This window comes from Wolffia australiana, chromosome 7, assembly GCF_029677425.1.
Source record: "Wolffia australiana isolate 7733 chromosome 7, ASM2967742v1".
Lineage (NCBI taxonomy): Eukaryota > Viridiplantae > Streptophyta > Magnoliopsida > Alismatales > Araceae > Wolffia > Wolffia australiana.
In genome coordinates this window covers 7,598,654-7,617,682 of record NC_135841.1, presented here as the reverse complement: position 1 = coordinate 7,617,682, position 19,029 = coordinate 7,598,654, and the positions used below count along the sequence as shown (strand labels likewise).

General features: G+C 34.7%; 1 protein-coding gene across 2 annotated transcripts; it reads left to right on the top strand.

Annotated features, from left to right (window-relative positions):
* Window positions 1–15,792: 15,792 nt before the first annotated feature.
* LOC144705875 (alpha/beta-Hydrolases superfamily protein) lies at window positions 15,793–19,019 on the top strand. Of its 2 annotated transcripts, none has more exons than XM_078578721.1 (13): window positions 15,793–16,099; window positions 16,181–16,235; window positions 16,315–16,373; window positions 16,557–16,657; window positions 16,800–16,869; window positions 17,230–17,299; window positions 17,711–17,767; window positions 17,844–17,911; window positions 17,985–18,065; window positions 18,138–18,215; window positions 18,282–18,437; window positions 18,517–18,669; window positions 18,850–19,019. In XM_078578721.1, the coding sequence occupies exons 1-13, from the start codon at window positions 15,941–15,943 to the stop codon at window positions 18,925–18,927; spliced, it is 1,185 nt and encodes a 394-aa protein (XP_078434847.1). In that variant the 5' UTR covers window positions 15,793–15,940; the 3' UTR covers window positions 18,928–19,019. The 2 variants fall into 2 exon arrangements, with proteins under 2 accessions (XP_078434847.1, XP_078434849.1); XM_078578723.1 differs by having other exon boundaries at window positions 15,796–16,099; window positions 16,318–16,373.
* Window positions 19,020–19,029: the final 10 nt, after the last annotated feature.

Genomic DNA, 19,029 nt, shown 5'->3' with positions numbered 1-19,029 from the left:
TGAGCATCACCTCGGTACCCCCTCGGGACAACGTCTGCGATGTCGTCCTGCATCACCAAAGTAACGAGAAGAGGCACCACGTGCTTGGGTAGTGGTGCTCATGAGCCTTGAGGCCCGCAGCCCCGCACACGTACCTACTGGCACTGCTGCTGCACGCATGCCCTCGAGCTAAGCATCGCATGCCCGTGGGCCTCAGCACTCTACGCACCCACCATTCCTTCCTAGCCTCGACAGCCCACATGCCACCAGCACCTAGGGTGACACCATCGCACGATGTCCGCGTAGGTGCCACCATGCTCGACACCCCAAGCTCTAAACTGCGTGCCAAACACTACCCACAAGCACGTCATGTGCCCCACAATCGTCTCGGCACTCTCTCTGTGCGCCAATGCCGTAGTCCCCTAGTGGGGTGTCTCCCACCTCACGCACGTTAACGCAGTGTGCACATGCAGTGCCCAGAACCTGCACAGTTCCCATGCACAATCCCATGCCTTTGTTAGGCTTTGACCTTTTGTACCAGGGACCGGTCGGACCAGACCGAACCAGTACCGGTGGTCTGCCATTTCCTAGGGGACCGGCCGGTCTGTCAGGATCTGGTCTGCAGGTCCGACCGGACCAGTACGGGGTCGCCGCCCCTCCCCCCCCCATTGCTTAGCATTTCCCTCTCTCATATTCTCTCCCTTTCCTTTTTTCTCTCTCTCTCACATTCTTTTTCTCTCTCCTCACTGATAACATGCATTTTTAGTAGCTTAATATGACAATATTTACATGTTTATTTGCATTGAATTAATAATATATGCATGTTATCAAGCTTACAATGATTAAATTCATTTTAGAATGACATTATGAATTTTATGTATTTTTTATGATTCTTATGACACTAGATTTTGAAAGAAAAATTTTTTTGAGTCAGAATATGACTTTTTTGGAATTTTTCGACATTCAATTCGGAAAAATATAATTTTTCTAATTCGAAATATATTTTTATTTGTATTTTTTGGGTCTTTATTTTATTAAATATGAATTCTAGAATATATTCGGGGTTTTTTACTTTTCTTGGGCCAGTTGACGTGGACCAGTCAGAAAAAAGGAACAATTGTTTAACCAATAAATGTGTTTCGTGGTCCGAGAAAGAGATGATTAAAATATTATTATTTCTCTCTCCTTGGAATAGTCAACAATGATGGCCGGGCGATGAGGCAGCACCATAGAGCACCACGTGTACATGTGGCGCATACATGTTACATCTCTATTGGTTTAGAAGGGAAAATCACTGACGTGGTTCGCTGTCAACTGCGATAAAAGCTACTAAACCATATATTTAAAAATAAACTATCATTATTCCTTTTTGTCTTTTTCCCAGACCGACACGTGGCATGATGAGAGTTGTTGATTGCAGATGACAAGAAGGAATCTCAACCAATCATAGATTTTACCACCCAAAAGATACAAAATCCTAACCAAATGACATGACCGCACTGACAAGGATGAGGAGAGAGAAATATTTAAATTAAATAGACGGCTTGAAATCATCCAACTTCCAAGCTTCATAATCGATGAACTGGAACTCAGATCGAGCTGAAAATATAAGGGCAGCTTTGTCTTTTTTTCCTCTATCAATCCATATAGTTGGATCTATAAGTTGATCCCTCGATCTTCATAAAAAACATCTTTAAGCTCACTTCTTCCTAGTGAGGCTGATTGAAAGTAAGTGAAGTTTTGAAGGTCCATCAAGTGTTCTTTGGTGTCTCAAGTGCTTGGGAAGGTTCAACAAAGAAGTGGGGAGGTTGATTTGTAGTAGGAAGACGTTGTGACCCTGGCCGAATATAGGGATCTAAGGTTAGCATTTCGCCTTACATTGAATAATTTTGAACACACTTAATTATTGTATCCATCTTCACCATCTATCACCCTCATCCATTATCATCCTCAATCCACTCTGTCATCATCGCCTATCCATCCTCACCTTAACCTTCATTTCACGTGTTCTCTACACTGTGACAATCTTGTCACACATTTCTCTCCTAACTATTTCAACTAACACACATCACTACGTCTCTCATTTCTACCATCAGTCTACTTCATTCTCGCTATCCTTATCATCGTATCCACTTGCATTTACGCCACTTACACGCCATTGTTAAGATCCTGTCGCTCTCCTTTCTCATCCATCCTAATCCCAAATTAGTAAAACCCTAATTCGCCATTTATCATTTCATTATCTACCTCTCATCACACATTCACTACTTTATACATAATTCCTCTCATTTTCGCTTCACTCAAGTGAGATTGTACTTTCCCCAATATCAATTCCCTGCGGAGACATGTACTCATCACTAGCTAATTAAATTATTTACGAGTATCATTTATATATTTTATTGATTAAACTCAAATTCTCAACAACATAATTTTTACCCAAATTTTGAATTAATCACTCACTCAGCCCCTTTCTTTGAGTTTTCTCCTCTCTCTCACGTTCTTTTTCTCTATCTCCTCACTCAGCCATTTTGTTTGAATTTTCTTCTCCACTGATTCTCTTTCTTTCAATCTGCTCTCTCATCATCTTAACCACCCACTACTATTGACCATTCTAATTTTATTTCTTTCTCTCTTCCCTATACCTTTCAAGTTGATTTTTCTCTTAATCTCTCTCCCTTACCTTTCTCCCACAACTTTCTTCCACGTAAACCATCAATCCTTCCTCTTCTCTCTACCACTTTCTCCTAAACCATCCACGGTTTATTTGCATTGTAACTGCATGTTTTCTTTTCCTTTAAAAGAGCTATGAGCCTATTTGTATGGACAATTTTTCTTGAGAACTTATGTGAATTTTTTTATGAGAAAAGAGTGATGTTATAGTGATTCTCTGGTGATAAGGACAACGGAACAGCTACAACGGCTTATCAAATTCGACATTGATCAACTCATCTTAGGTTCGTCCTTCCCTTTCTCCTTACCTTATATTCCTACATCATTTTCCTAACATCTCACCCTTGATCTCATTGAACACACAACCTTCATCTCACCGTCATATTCTTGATCTCGCCTTTCATTTTCTCCCTTCTTCTTATCCTCATCCATTCTCACAACTTATCCCATCTACCTGGCAAGTTCATCCCCCACACTTAATCTCCTCCCCTCTCACTCTTCACGTAAACATCTTCTCGTGTCGGCCAAATCTTACACTCCCATCAAATCCATTTCCCACACTTTATCCTATTCTTAGCTACACTTTATCATGGAACCTGTTTAACATCATTTATCGTGTATGTATAGTCCCCTCATCCACTTGACACTCATAAAACGACTTAGGGTATGGTCAACTCTCAAACCCTAATTTGACTTAGTACTGATGCGTTCAAAAATCATCAGAGAACTCTTCTGCAATATTTTACTGCCTTGGCGAAGGACCTCATCGCATCATCTTCCTTGAGATGTCACCTCTTATATTGAGGGCGGAAAATCTGGTCTTGACCACTCAATCCTCTTCATGAACTTCTTGATGCACCCAAACTAAGACTATTTAGAATCCCATGATTATACATCATAGTCAAAGTACAACTGCCCGTCCACAAGATGTATTTGGTGTCTCAAGTCGAAGGACCACTTAAAAAACCATGATGTGAATCAACCTGATTGATAATTTGTTATAATATCATTTAGGATTCGCACGAATCAATTCAGTGAACTCTTTCCACTAAAGAGCACATATTATCTATCCTTAGTGGATACGGGACCGACCATACTCATCATATGAGTGAGGCTAGATAGTATTATTCTTTCTAGATACTTTGATGTCCTTCTCGAGTGTCCTTTGAATAGGAATATTTAAAACACATGTTTAAAGACTAGTGATCTCCGTATTACGATCTCATTGTAACTCACTAAGTCTGATCATGTATTCATGGATTTCATTAGACACATCACACATGCACTATAATGAATATGTTATATTAATGAAATGGAATGAGATATAGAATTTGTGGTTGGCTTGCCAAACACATATATTTACATCACATTTTACTTAGGGCATTGAGAAATCACGTATCTAATTGTGCCCATGTGATGTGATTTATATGTTTTACATGTCATTAGGCCTATTAAATATGTTTCCACAACATGAAATGATTGTATTTCATCCAAATTAAGGCCACAGAACCCAAGATAAACTGTATGTGATTGTTAAAATATTTTACCAATTTTTTTATTTTATTTTGGCATTATATGAAATAATGGACAAATAATCTTGACGGGGTCATTAAACTTACCAAGTTAAATGAATCGCATTAAATATAATAAATTTACATTTTGAAATCCATATCCAGATAATTTAATTTAAAAACCCAAGACATGTCCAATTAAACTTACCGTTTAAAAATAATAATATTCTAAAAAATGAATATACTAAGTATCAAACCAGTGAAATATCCAAATTATTTTTTCATGAAAAATCCAAATTCTTTAATAAATTATGCCCTAGGGTATTTTAGATACCTTTGATCATGTTGTGATTTAGGTCATTAATGACATGCTAATTATTAGATAAATGTCATTAATTTTCGGTATGAATTTTTATTAAGATGAATATGTGTGTGAGTGTTATCAAGCATAGAATGATGATATCCTTTTAAAAACCTTATTCTGATTTTTATGGATTTTTATTCTTATAGAATTTTATGACATCATATTCATAAATAAATAAAAATTATTACTCAAAATATATAACAGATTTTTTGATGTGACATTCGTAAGAAAATAATGTTTAAGTCTGAATATATATATATATAGAATCTTTTGATGTAACATTCAAAGCGACATTACTTTTTACGTTCAAATATGTTTCAAAAATATTTTTATGATTTAAAAAAATATTTTTATGAATTTATGTAAGGCGTTATGAATTTCATTTATGGACTCAAATATTGTCAAAAAATTAATATCCCCACATAAATTTCATTCATCACTCATAATGCATCAAAATTACTTAACCATTGTTTAAATGTGTAGGAAATAAATCATGTTTAGAAAATAAAATCAAGAACACTGATCTAGGAGTATATATCGATTTCCTAGAGCTGATTCTTCAATCTCCTCATTTTTATTAATTTAAAATTTTCTACATAAATGTATCGAATCATTCAAAAAACACAATTGCACTACCCATGTTCTCAAAGTGCTTCCATGCTTATACTTACATATAAGGATATCAGGAATATCCCCCATTTATAAATCCCCCCTATATATGAGTTCCAAAACTCAGGGATAAATACCATCTCGGAATGGTATACATTGCGTTTGATATGAAAATTCAATTGACATAATTTATTTTAAAATATAGTATAATTTACAAAATATAATATAATATTCTAAAATATAAAACAAATTTTGATTTAATCATCTTGTGCCTAAAGTTTCTTTGATACATCTTCAATAAATTTGGTCATACTGAATAATTTTTTACTTTATTTATCTCATGAAAACATATATACATAAATAGAGAGGTATTGGTCGTAAATTTTCCATGAGTAATGCCTAAATATCTTCAGAGTATGCAAATTATGTCTTTGAGTTGTATTGAATATGTGCTCTATTAACTTTTAATTTTCAAAAAGTAGGAGATGTGTAATTATTTATATTATTGTTAAATAAATGAATGGTTAATTTCACTTTGATTTGATTTTAGACTACACCAGATTTTTGGAAAATTATTAGCATTTGTGCCATATATTTTGAAAGTGATAGGATCATATTTAAGATGTAGGTCACTTAATGAATACTAAACTTTATCATGAATATGATAAGAAATTTTTCCATTTCACCAAATTTATCTTAAACTGGTACCATAAATTAATGATCCCATCAATATTGTGCGTAAATCAATAGTGTGATCCGTTCTAGTCAATCATAGATTTTTTTCTAGAAGATGGAATGGAGTTTTAAGGACCTTTTAGGATTCTTTTTACTTTGGCCTTTAAGTTTACTCAATATTTCAAGCTCTTTATTCAAGTACATTTACATTACACTCATTAAAGTTTTAGTTTTGGATTCCAAATATCTTGGACTCAATCACAGACGTTTCCGTGAGAACCCAATATTAACTGCTCTTAACTTGAAATGATGTGTTGATAGATATCCAGTAAAAATAATTTATTTCTCCATCTTCTTGTGATTATAATTTCAATATTTTATTGGGGTTGAATGGAAAAATATATAGAAACTCTGTTTTGGATTAATTATTATCATTTAACATTTTCTCGACCAATATAGATGAAGATTTGAGCTTAGTGCAGACTTATTGTGAAGCTTATCTTGATATTTAGGTGATCAAGAGGAGAATTGTGCCATATAGATGATTTATAGTAGCAGCATTGGTACTTATAGTTGACTCATCAAAAACCAATAATATTTAGTGAATTCATATAAATATAATGGATTTCGCCAATTTATTGGACTAATTGTGTATCTTCTTATCCATATACATAATTTACATGACCATTGTTTAAATAAAAAAAGGTGGTCTGTTTAGTCTCCTACGGTACTTGGACAAATTTTTCGTATCTTTTCAAGGTTTGGCAAAAACTTATATTTTCCTCATACAAGTATCTGGTGAAAAGAGCAGTTTTGTCACTGTACTGACTTATGGGCGAACATGTTGCACAATGGCTCAATTTTGTTGGCCCCCAACTAATATTAAAAACCGAAATATATGGATACCAAAGTATGTAATTATCACATACTATGATCACTATCAAGTCACTCAAAAAAACCACAAGGACCTTTAATTTTTAAAAAAAATCTTTAAAAAGTAAGAAGCTGAAATATAAGTGCATTGCATTAAAAATGCCTAAGTATGTGATTGGATGCATGTTCAAAATGGCATATGCTAAGTCAACCCTCATTCAATGGGTCTACATAAGATCAGACATGTCCATTTCTATCAATAATTATTCATATGAAGATAACAGACTTCATGATGCTTCATACAAAGTCGACATCAGTGATTTGGATGATAGTAGCAAGATTGAAGAAATGCAGGCTGCCATAGTGGTCCAAGATCCTAAACTTGTCTCTTGGGATGTCATCACCTGACTAGGAGCCTTGGTCACAACTATCTGAACATCAACTGAGCATCATACAAAATACACGAAGACTAATGGATATTATGTGGTCGTACTACAACACTTCCATGTCATGTTTAAGTTCATTGAAATAAATATTTACTCATTATTATTATCATGTGACTTTCATCATGAAGTAGTCCATGAATATGTACAATCACTTAGTGAACTATAATGAGGTCATAATACAATGATCACTCAGCTTTAAACATGTGTTGTAAATATTCTTTCTCAAAGGATACTCAAGATGGACATCAAAGTATCCCAAAATTATAACATTATATAATCCTAATATCATAAGTATGGTTGATCATATGGCCATTATCATAGAGACACAAATGATGTATTATGGGTGGTCTTTTGGAAAAGACTTCACTAAACTTTCTGATTGGTATGAATCCCAGAGTCATACTATACCTAGAGTTCAACCAAGTTGATTCATGTCATGCATGTGTAAGTGGTCTGACAATACGCATTTTATTAGGTTAATATGACATATTTGCATGTTTATATGCATTAAATTTTTTTTTATATGCATGTTATCAAGCCTAAAATGATTAAATTCAATTTCTAAAATATATTTTATTTTATGAATATATAAATACTAAAAATAAATAAATATAAATATATATATTAACATTTTTATGAATTAATATCTTTTTTGGAATTATTTAATGTTCTTTGACTTTTTGAAATTGGAGGAGAGAGAAAATCAGAGGCCTGAGAATGATCCAAATTCAAATTGCAATATCTGACAATCTATAAAGATTTTTGGGCTGAAATTGTGAGTGGAGCTTTATTTTTCCCCCTCTTTCCATCCATACGGTTGTATATATAAATAAAGTCTTTGACTATTGGAAATACCATCTTTGAACTCACTTCCTCCAAGAGAGCTTGATTGGAAGAGAGTGAGGGTTTTGAAGGTCCATCTAGGTGTTTTTGATGTTTTGAGTCATTGGGGAAGATCAACAGAGAAGTGGAGAGGTTGATCTGCATCGGAAGAGTGCGTTGATTCCAGCGGAACATAGGAATCTAAGGTTAGTCTCTTGCCCTACGTTGGTTTCTCTCCATCACATATCTTTAGCTAGATCTACATCCTTATTTATATTATTATTTCATTCTCATCACCATCTTCCATCATCTCACTCTAACACATCCATCTCTGATCTTAATCTCATCACCTTTGTCTCATATAAAAATCCTAAATTAATTAATCCATCATCTTCTTCTCCATTTCACAACCACCTATCCATTCTCTGTCACATCCATTGGCTAGATCATTATCATTTCTTCTTCCACCATCCTGTTTCACCATTATCCATCCACATCCACTCACATCCATTCACCCACCTCATCATCATATATTATGTTTCATGTTCTACTTTCATCATCACTTCATGTCTTCGTCTATCACATTCTATTATTTCCATATTATATATCCACTTCCTCCTACCTATTCCTCATATTATTACTTGTATCATCCTTCTTAAATAGTATTATCACCCTCTCACCACCTTGTATTCACCACATTTAAATCCTTTAGTTTATATCTCCTTTCATCCCTTTTGAATCATCATTTAAATAGTATTTAAAGGCTAATATGGGTTCTGTATGGAGGTGACCCTTGTCCATCACTAAATAGCCAATTATGGTAAAGGTTTTGTGAGAGAGTCGATTAACTACTCTGTATCTTTTGGATCTTGATGCATAGCTTGGCACCCCATGAGCTGGAAACTTAATTTATCAATTGGGCTCCATTGATCCTTGATTTATTAATTTGTATGTCAATATAAATTATTGATAAGGTTGATCAATAAATGTTATTGGGACATTAAAATTATTAATTAGACTGATACATGGGCCTAGAGGGTTGTGCAAATAATATATATGAATGTTAGTGGTATACCTGATAAGCCTAAAATTAATGGTGTTGTTAGGGTTTAGACTTATGAAATTGTATTTATGAATTATCTTATTGAAATATTAAGACGAGAAAGGGGTTGATCGGCAAGGAGGAGACGTAAAATCTGAAATGTAATTTTTGGTCTTAGTATTGAAAAATTAAGCGCAAAGTAAGGGTGAGAGAATAAATGAGGATGAGAGAAATTATGAAAAAGGACGAAGGGATTCTAATGACCTGAGCCTTCGCCTAAAGATTCAAATAATGTGGTAGGTGGATGAGGGTGGTAAGTTTGATTTGGGCTTATTCCCTTTGAATGATGAAGCTCTACGAGGTGAGATAAAAGGATAGAAGCCCAAATCCTTCTTGATCTTTATCCTCACATGGAGGGGGAAATATCTAATTGGGGATTTAATAAAAAGATCCAATCAGATGTAAATAACAACCTATTTGGTTTAGATTTGGTTCTAAAAATGAGAGAAACACTATAATTTTGTTTGGAATTTCAATACACACTCTTGAACTAAGGTTATGCTATCCCTCAATGACCTCTCCTAGGCCATTAATAACTCATCCATACTTGGTGTTTTGGCACCATACAAGAAGAGGATCAAGAAGTGTAGAGGAAACTCAGCATATTAGTCCTATAAATTCAATAAAATTTGACTTTAAAAACCTTGTTGTGTCCTTCCTGGCAAACTAGGGTTGGCAAGATTTTGAATTGTTGTCTTCCCTTTCCCGCCCTCATTTTAAAAATCCAGCTGTATGGGTGAAAGAAGAGAAAAGATGAGAATACCCTGAAGTTTTCAAGTTGATCTGAGGCTCAGATCTCAAGATATCAAGGTTTAAAAATTGATGAATCCTGATCATCCAAACTCTCCCTTCTCTCTCCTCCATGCGGTTGCTAGCACTTTAGGGTTTATGCACCATGATTTGTCTGAAAATGTGTACCACAATTGGTGCAATCATCTCTACCTTTGATCAGTCCACTCCATGAGAATCTGTGCATCCATGTTTCATGTGCCATGAAGATGTTGCAATCATTAGCAGCCAATACTTATTGGAATATACCTGATGAACACTTTGTGCCATGTGTCCTGGTCTGTATTAGGTTTCCAAGTCATTAATTATTTTAAATAATTCAAATTGTCATCATTTGTCCACATGCATTTATTACAAAAAATGAAGTCTTTTTTTCATTTGGCCATGTAGGTCTCTATGCTGTTTGATTAAAATTCAATTTCAGTAAATACTCTCTCATCCACATGTCCCTCCCAAACTTAAAGAAAACCAATTGTTAGTTTTTTCAGTTCAGATCTCGCAAATCACGAGAACTAAATGATGTCTTTGTATTATAGGACAAACCAATCATTGGATAAAATTTGTTAATTAATCATGATTCATGGCATAATGACACTTAAGATTACATTTAATGCCAATAAGGATTTAATTTATTATTTTAAAATATATCATTAAAAGAATACTTTCTGATTTAATCTCTCGTTGAATAATTCCATAAAAATAAAAAGACTTCATAAAAATATCTTAAAGACTTTAGTGATTCAAAATGAATATTTTTTGACTTCTAAAATTAATTTCACGATGAAACAAGCGTTTTAAAATTCTGTAAAAATACCAAAATCTGTAAAAATATAAAAACACATTAAAGGCTATTCTAATCAATTTAAACCATGATACAAAAAATATGGACTTTTGATGCAGAATTTTATTTAATATCCATGAAATTACTATAATAATTTGCATGGTTTGAATAATTAAGTTATAAGTAATTATGTGAAATGTCCAAAATAAGTATAAATAATGGGAACCCATTTCAAGTGCCCGTGCTAGCCATCCTTGGGTGGCCCCTTGTCTTCTCCACTTCTCAAAAAATTTCTCCCATAATTATGTTTAGATGGTGAGAAGGTCAACTAGATCTTCAAGCAGGATTGAAGAAGTTATAGAAGAGATCATTTAAACAATCATGAGGATAACTTTTAGAGGCCAAACACGTGAACATCTTGAGGGTAATCTTCCAATAGAAAATTTTGAGAAATGGAATAAGTTTCACATAAAGTGATATTTGATGGATATTATGTGGCCGTCAAGCCAATCACACTACCATGTTTATTTAAGTTCATTGAATAAAATATTTGCATTCATTATTATTCTGTGTGATGTTTATAATGAAGTCCATAAATATGTGCTATGACTTAGTGAATTATGATGAGATCATAATACAATGATCACTAGTCTTTAAACAAGTATTCTAGATATTCCTATTCGATGGATAGTCGAGACAGACATCGAATTATCCTGATAGAATAGCACTAGTTGATCCTACTTATATGATAAGTATAATTCATCCTGTGGCTATTAGTGTGGTGACACTAAGGACAAATAGTGGGTGCTCTTTGGAGAAAGAGTTCATTGAATTGATCTAATATGAATCCCTGAATGGCATTATACCTAAACGTCAATCCAGTTGATTCAAGTCATGGTTGTATAAGTGATCCACTGACTTGAGACACCAAGGACATCTCATGAGTGGACGACTATGTTTTGACTATGACTTACGAGCCTCTAATCATGGGATTCAAATAAGTTATAGATCGGATGTAGTAAGAAGCTTACAGATATGATTGAGTGGTCAAGATGGGATGATCCGCCCTAGGTATAAGAGGAGATTGACTCGAGGAAGACGTTGCATAAAAATCCCTGGCCAGGGCAGTGAGGATATTGGAGAAGGCGTTCTCCAATGATCCCCATTACGCATCAGTACTAATCGAATAATGGATTAGGGTTTGACGATAAACCATACCCTAAGTCATTCGAGAGTCTCGCGCGGATGATGAATTATACATATATGGTAACCGATGACGATAAAGGTTCCATGTGAGAGTTCTAGAGTATTCGGTATCTTCTAGAGCACGAGGTGTAGCTTGGCACCCCACAGCTGGAAACTTAACCTATCGATTGGCTTAAATCGATCCTTATTTAATTTCCCTCTTTATATTTAATTAATAACAGGTTCAAGAAATAATAGGGTTAATAAGGTTGGTCAATAAATATTATTGGGCCATAAATTTATTAACTAGAACGATACATGGGCCTAGAGGGTCACACGCACAAGGTCATAAGGGCATTGATGGATATATTTTACTTTGCAAGGTTTTTGAGAAAAACCTTAAGTAAAATATAAAGAGGGAAAGGGGTCTCATTTTAAGCACCCATGCAAGCCTGATTTAAGAGCCCCTCCCATTCGTCATTCTCTACATCAACCAAGGAGAGAGTCTCCAAGAAGAGTTGAAGAGGAAGAGGTGGAGATCCAAGTGTCGAGTGATCGCGTAAATACTTCTAGAAGCCAGACGCGTGAACGGCTGTAGAACGATCTCAAAGTGAGCATGTCGAGGGTGGAATAAGTTCCCCAAAAATGTACCTTCAATATTTCGTTTTAAAGATCAATTTTGAATCGATCGAGACACTTCCACATCCATGGAAACGTGTTTTCCATGGACGAACCAAGGCACCAAACCCAACAATATTATCATCTCTTGTTTTATTCTTTTATCTCTTTTTTTAAATGAACCCTAAAGAATCCAACATCTGTCACATTATTTTATTATGAATAATTAATTTATATCATGTTTTTATCATCCAATACTTATATTAATGCCCCACTCAATGGGTCTATAAGTTTATAATTTTTTTAAAAAGTATTACCTTCATAAAAGTTAAAAATATATTACTTTGCTCAAGTTTTTCTTCATCCAATTTATATTCCTTCATTTTTAACACAAGTCAATTTATTTTCTTTGTTTCTTGTCTTATTAAAACCTGATCCCTCATCATTTGCCACAACACTATCATCCAAGCATATCATCATGTGTTTTGTCGTAGTGACAGATTCTCAAACCTGTCTTCCATCACATCATCATCTCCCATCATGCCTCATGTGACGTGATGGAAGATGGTTGTGGAAACATACCTCCATTGTAGATCATGGCCCTGGCCACATCCTCCCACGTTTCGAGAGATAATAAATAATATGAGCTAAATGGACAAAATGGGGGTAAAAAGTGGCCAACATAACTTAAACACAGAAATAACAGGGTTCAAGATATTTGACTGGCAAAATAATTAGTACGAGCTTGATTTGGGATACACCCTACCCCTTGTTTCGAAGGTTGAGTTTAATAAGCTACTTGATCTGTTGAGAGGCCATTGCACTCACCAAAAGCCCAACATAGTAGTTACCATAAAGGCCACTAAAGCTGAGATGCCTCCCCACTTTGCTTTACATGTAAAAAAGGCCATTGTGGCAAGTATATTTGATGAAATGGTCCACCCAAGGTCATATGTAGGGCCCTCTATTCCTGAGATAAATATTATTTATATTCCATAAACATCCTATATGAGGGACTCAACTGTGCGTTTCATTGAAACATACTTTCCTGTTAACATTAATCATATGAAAGCATCATTAGAATAATCAAACTGGTTTTCAATTAATTAGAAAATAAGTTCTGGTCTATTTTTGGAGATTTTACCCATCGTCCAGCCCACATGGATATGAGAGTGACTATATCAGACAATGGTTCACGAGCAACAAGCTTTGTGGCCACAACTTGTGGGTAGATGGGTGGGTGGTGGATTAAATATTCTAATTATGTTGTGACAAATAATTCACTTAATCCAAAAATTAAACTCATAACCAATAATTCAGTTTTTAAAAAGATATAATTTCTGAATCAGTGAGTGAAGGTCATTTCACACAGATTTTTTTGCTCTAAATTGTGGTGCATAAAGGATTTTATATGAGAGGAGAAGATAATAAAAAAAATTATATATAAAATGCATAAATGGGGCTTGATATTCTAATATAATAATTTTTAAGCTAATACGTAAAATTTTTATCTGAAATAAAGCAGAAATCATACACTAACCTTGAGGATACAATGACTTCAACAAATCATCATTTGATATCAATTCATGTGGAACTATTATTGTTTTTTTAATTCAATAACTCCACAATATATTGTTTTTTTAATTCAATCGAAACTATTATGCATTCAAATGAAGCCTAAATTTATTATAGATTTTTTTTTCGGTCATTATGAGTTTTCTATATTTTTAGGATTTTCTGATACTTAATGATAGTTATCATAGAATTAAATGGCATATTTATGTCATAATATATATAAGGCTTACTTATATTAATTTCAACGCAAGATCCTATTCTTCCTCACACAGTTATAAAGTATAACGCATGTGGAATTAATGTATAAAAATGAAAGAATCCATTATTTGAATGAAATTAATGTATAAATGATTAAGCTTAAATGTCATGTAAATTTATATTAAGAATGTAGGTTAATACTTGGTTCAAGTTTATTATTATATATATATTGCTTTCCCCAAAAATATTTTGCCCCTCAAAGTCATTAAATTGAGCTCTAAGTTTTCATATAAATTAGAAAATAGGAAACTATATTATGACCAATATGGTGTATTTTATCTCAAGATTTCAAGGAATAACAGAGAAATTGAATTCCAGATACTTATATGCGCTAAATGTTTGATTTCATGCTTTGTTTGCATCTTGCTATGAATTTCCTTATTTTCTGAATTAACGGGTTTAACTTGTGATATATTACGTGTTTATACAGATGGATTTATGTATTTAAAGATGCATAGATCATGTTCTCAGCATGCTTTTTTATACATATTATTATTTTTTGAAGCATCTACTGAATACAGGGAAAAAGTATGCCTCTAAAAATGCCTTGAGATGGAGAGTTTAGGGGTGTGTTGAGCTATAACGCATCATGGGAAGTCACTGAGAAAATTCCCTTACTAATAAATAGAGATTCTCTTATCAGAGGGTGATAGACATTTATATTTTCCATTCAAGGCATAATTTTGAGCATCCTTCATTCATACTTGATGCATAGATTTTTTCAGTATAAAATTTCATTGCTTTTCACTCTTAGCATTCCCCCTTCCATATATTTGCATTTGCAAATTTTGTTTCTCTAAAAAATGTACAACTTTTGTGTCTTGTTTGGTACTTTTGGAGACTTGCTCAAGGTTATTGTCTTCTTTCGTTGATTAAGTGTGATTCAATTTCTTCCCTTTTCTTGTGTTCCAAAGTCTGTTCTTTCATGGATAAGTCACTCATTTTCTGCTTCCATTTTGCAGAACTTCTTGACCAGTTTCCTCAAGATATGAATTATCAAACCAAGTGGACTTGGAGCTCCTGCTAGAGATGTGGGAGTGGAACCTTGCAACATTTGCAGGAACTTGGTGCAACTCCCCATTTTCTTTCTCCGTTTTCTCTCCAGTTCTTGTTTCAAAGCTGATCTATCCATCCTATCTGAGATTCATCCAATCTTATGGTAGAAATATGTATCATCATCCAGCTTTATAAATTCAAATTGCTCTGCTCTTCAACCCCAACAAAAAATATCTCATAAATAATTTGGGAGAGAAGGTTTTTAGTTTCAAGACAGTCCAGTTGTTGAGAAACAGGTATCAGTGGTCATAACTGGAAGTTTCTCAACAAGATCATGATAGTTTTTCATCATATGATCAATTGAAAATAATTATCATGTTCCATGACTCAGACCTATTGACAATTGGTTTGAACTATATACATTGATTCTTTTCAAACCCATTTGAGTTCTAGGAACAATCTTGGACTTCAGATGCTGGGGTTGATGTCAAGTGTTTTTTTTTCTTACACGGGTACTGTAAAAATTCAGAGAAAAACTTTTGAAAGAAGGTTCAAATTGGAAGAAGTTGAGAAGATTTCGCCACTGGGGCTACTCAATCGGGCAGCGAGAACCAGAGAAACGCTATCCGCCCAGTCCAAATTCTTGTGTTCGTTTGGGATCACAGAGTTGTTCTTGCAATCGTGAAAATGGCGATGATGAGAGGGCAAGTTCCCTCGTTTACGATGATGGGCTCCCTTCGCGCGTCTTCACCGACCCAGAAATTCTCGGGCAGCTTTCAACCGGCAAAGAAGACGAGGAAAGAGAAACCTCGATCGATACTCAGATCAAGATTAGAGGAAGGCGAGGTGTGAAGCCAGGAACAATGATCTCGTGTGCTCAGTGAATTTTCCGCTCGTCTTAATCGAGAAATTGATACGAGATTTCAGGATTATTTGATCGATGCACCTGTTTCAATCGGAGACGGGTTCTCATTCACTGGAGGTAAGTACTTTTTTTGTATTTTTCTTGTAAAATTTCTATGGAATAGGCCTCAGCGTCTTAGATTTTCGTGTCGATCCAGCAGGAAAATACTCAGAAGGGCCGAATCCTGCGGACGAGTGGTTCAAGAAAGGGAAAATGGTAAGCTAGGACATGTTTCATGTTTTTCTTTGAAAATTATGAATTACTACAGAGGAATTGACGTGGCTTCTGTTTTATTCCTGAATTTTACCCTCGTATGGAAATCCCTCTACAGTTCGATTTCTGAAAGGAAAACGTCAGATCAGTTTGCAATTCTTCTAATGTTTATTAATTTGATTCTAGGTCAGTGCGCACCTAGTTAGTGGGGCAAGAGAGAAGGCAACAGATCCTATTTTCGGCCTTACATTGGGTTCTGGCTCTCAGTTATCGGACAATGTCTTCAGGTGATCACAGAACTCCGAATATTAATGGTAGACAAGTTAAAATTTTAAATAAAGGTTGATCGGTCGAAGATCATTACCCAGATAACATGATTAATTCGTGGAGATGTGATGGAAACTTTAATCTTGTCTCGTGACTGTGCAGATGGTTTTGCATTGAGACGGGAGTTTCTTCTGGTTCCTCTGTTATTTTTGTTCACGGTTTGCCCTCTCAGGTAGTAATGAAATCCAATATGTCGTTTATGATTTCTATTTAAGATGAGCTCTCCATGCTAATATGCATATTTTTTGTTCATTTCCGTTGCATATTGTTTCATGCATCTCGTATGGATCCCAAGATGTTGGATTCCTCTGCAGCTCTTCTATATTATTTGTTAGAAAATTTTCCATTATTCGGCGAATCTTACTACTTAAACATATTGCTCCAATGATAGATGAGAATTGCATGTTCTGTAACTTTATTGGAACAAGAATGAAATCAACCGAGTTGCTTATTTTGTTGTTTCAACACTCGTCAGAGGTTTTTTTTAAATTTGGAATCCAAGTTCATTTGTTTTTTTTGTATGATTTTCAAGGCGTATTCCTTCCGCAAAGTTCTGCCAGTGTTGTCGGAAGACTGTAATTGCATCGCTTTCGATTGGCTGGGTAAGGTTCATATCCTCCCAGTTTTTCATTTTTAATGTTTGAGCTGAAGTAAAAAATTTTAAGAAATTTAAACACTGCTGTTTTTTATTGTGGCATTTTGATTTCGATTCCTAGGAGTTGTACGGAAGTATTCATTCACGCAACAAGTGAGATCGATTTTACGAAGGACTTTTTTTAATGAATTTTATGTACTTGCTATGCTTTATATTGATAAAAGAAATTAACCAATAAAAAACCTACGATTATATTGTGAAATTCGCGTGTTTGAAGAAAGCTCCCCTTCTATTGTTAGGGTACTTAAAAACTATCGTACCAGTAAATATTAAACATCATAGTTATCTCTTCCTTTGCTTAACTTTCACGAGTGACCTTTTCTAAAATGCTTACTATTTTTTGACGTTTTATTGTCAGGCTTTGGATTTTCTGATAAGCCTCAGCCAAAATACGGCTTTGACTACACGCTGAATGGTAACTAAAGATGAAAACATTTAATGCCTTTAAGTTTTCTGTGGTTTTTCGCGAATCACCTTTTTTTATTCTTCAGAATATGTCTCCTCTCTTGAATCACTGATAAATGAGCTCGGTGTCAACGAATTTTCTCTGGTTGTTCAAGTACGTTGCAAAATGCTTCAATCAATGTCTCGATTCGCATTTTTTTCTGATGCAAAGAACCCAAATATTTCAGGGATTTTTTGCTCCTATAGCGGTGAGATACGCAAAATCCCACCAAGATAAGCTGAAAAACATCATACTCATCAATCCCCCTGTAATACCCTCCAATTTATTCATATGTTAAACACATTATTTAGACGAATTAATCTTGAATTAATCCATGTAGTTGACGGATAAGCATGCAAAGCTGCCGTCTACTCTCTCCGTTTTCAGCAACTTCTTGCTCGGAGAAATTTTTTCTCAGGTCAGGAAATTACAACTGAAATATTTTGTATTAAGAAATTTCCATAATTACAGTATTTTTTTTCAGGATCCACTGCGGGCAAGTGACAAAGTTTTGACCAGCTGTGGCCCCTACATGATGAAGGAGGAGAATGCCATGGTCTACAGAAGACCATATCTTACATCTGGATCATCCGGATTTGCACTCAACGCCATTACCAAGGCCATGAACAAGGAGCTAAGGGCAAGATACATAATCTGTTTCACCTAAATGATTTTCATCATCCGATTCTCAACCAGTCTTCTTTTCTTAATAAACGCAGAGTTTCACTGAAGAGATGAGGAACACTTTGTCAAGCGAATCATGGAAAGTGCCCACAACAATCTGCTGGGGGATGAGAGATAGATGGCTGGAATATGATGGTGTGGAAGAGTTTTGCCGGAGAACAAACATCAGTCTGGTGCAGCTACCCATGGTTAGTTATTTTGAGAATAAATAATATACTAAGATCATATTCATGTACTTAAACACGTGTTGAAGTACAACATCCTGCTTAAAAATGAAAAGTACGTCCTTCTTTTCAATCCTTTATCGAACCCAACAGTCCTGATTTTAAATATTTCTTGAATCTAACCTGTCTCTCATTTTGTGACAGGCTGGGCACCACGCGCAAGAAGATATTGGAGAAGAGCTCGGCGGGATCTTAAAGGGAATAATTAGAAAGAGGAGGTAAACTATGAAATGAGAGATCCACCTTGAGTTTCTACGTTATTCTGTAAAAAAATGGTTTATTCTTTTCAATTGTATTATATCTTTCGATCTGAACTTCAATTTG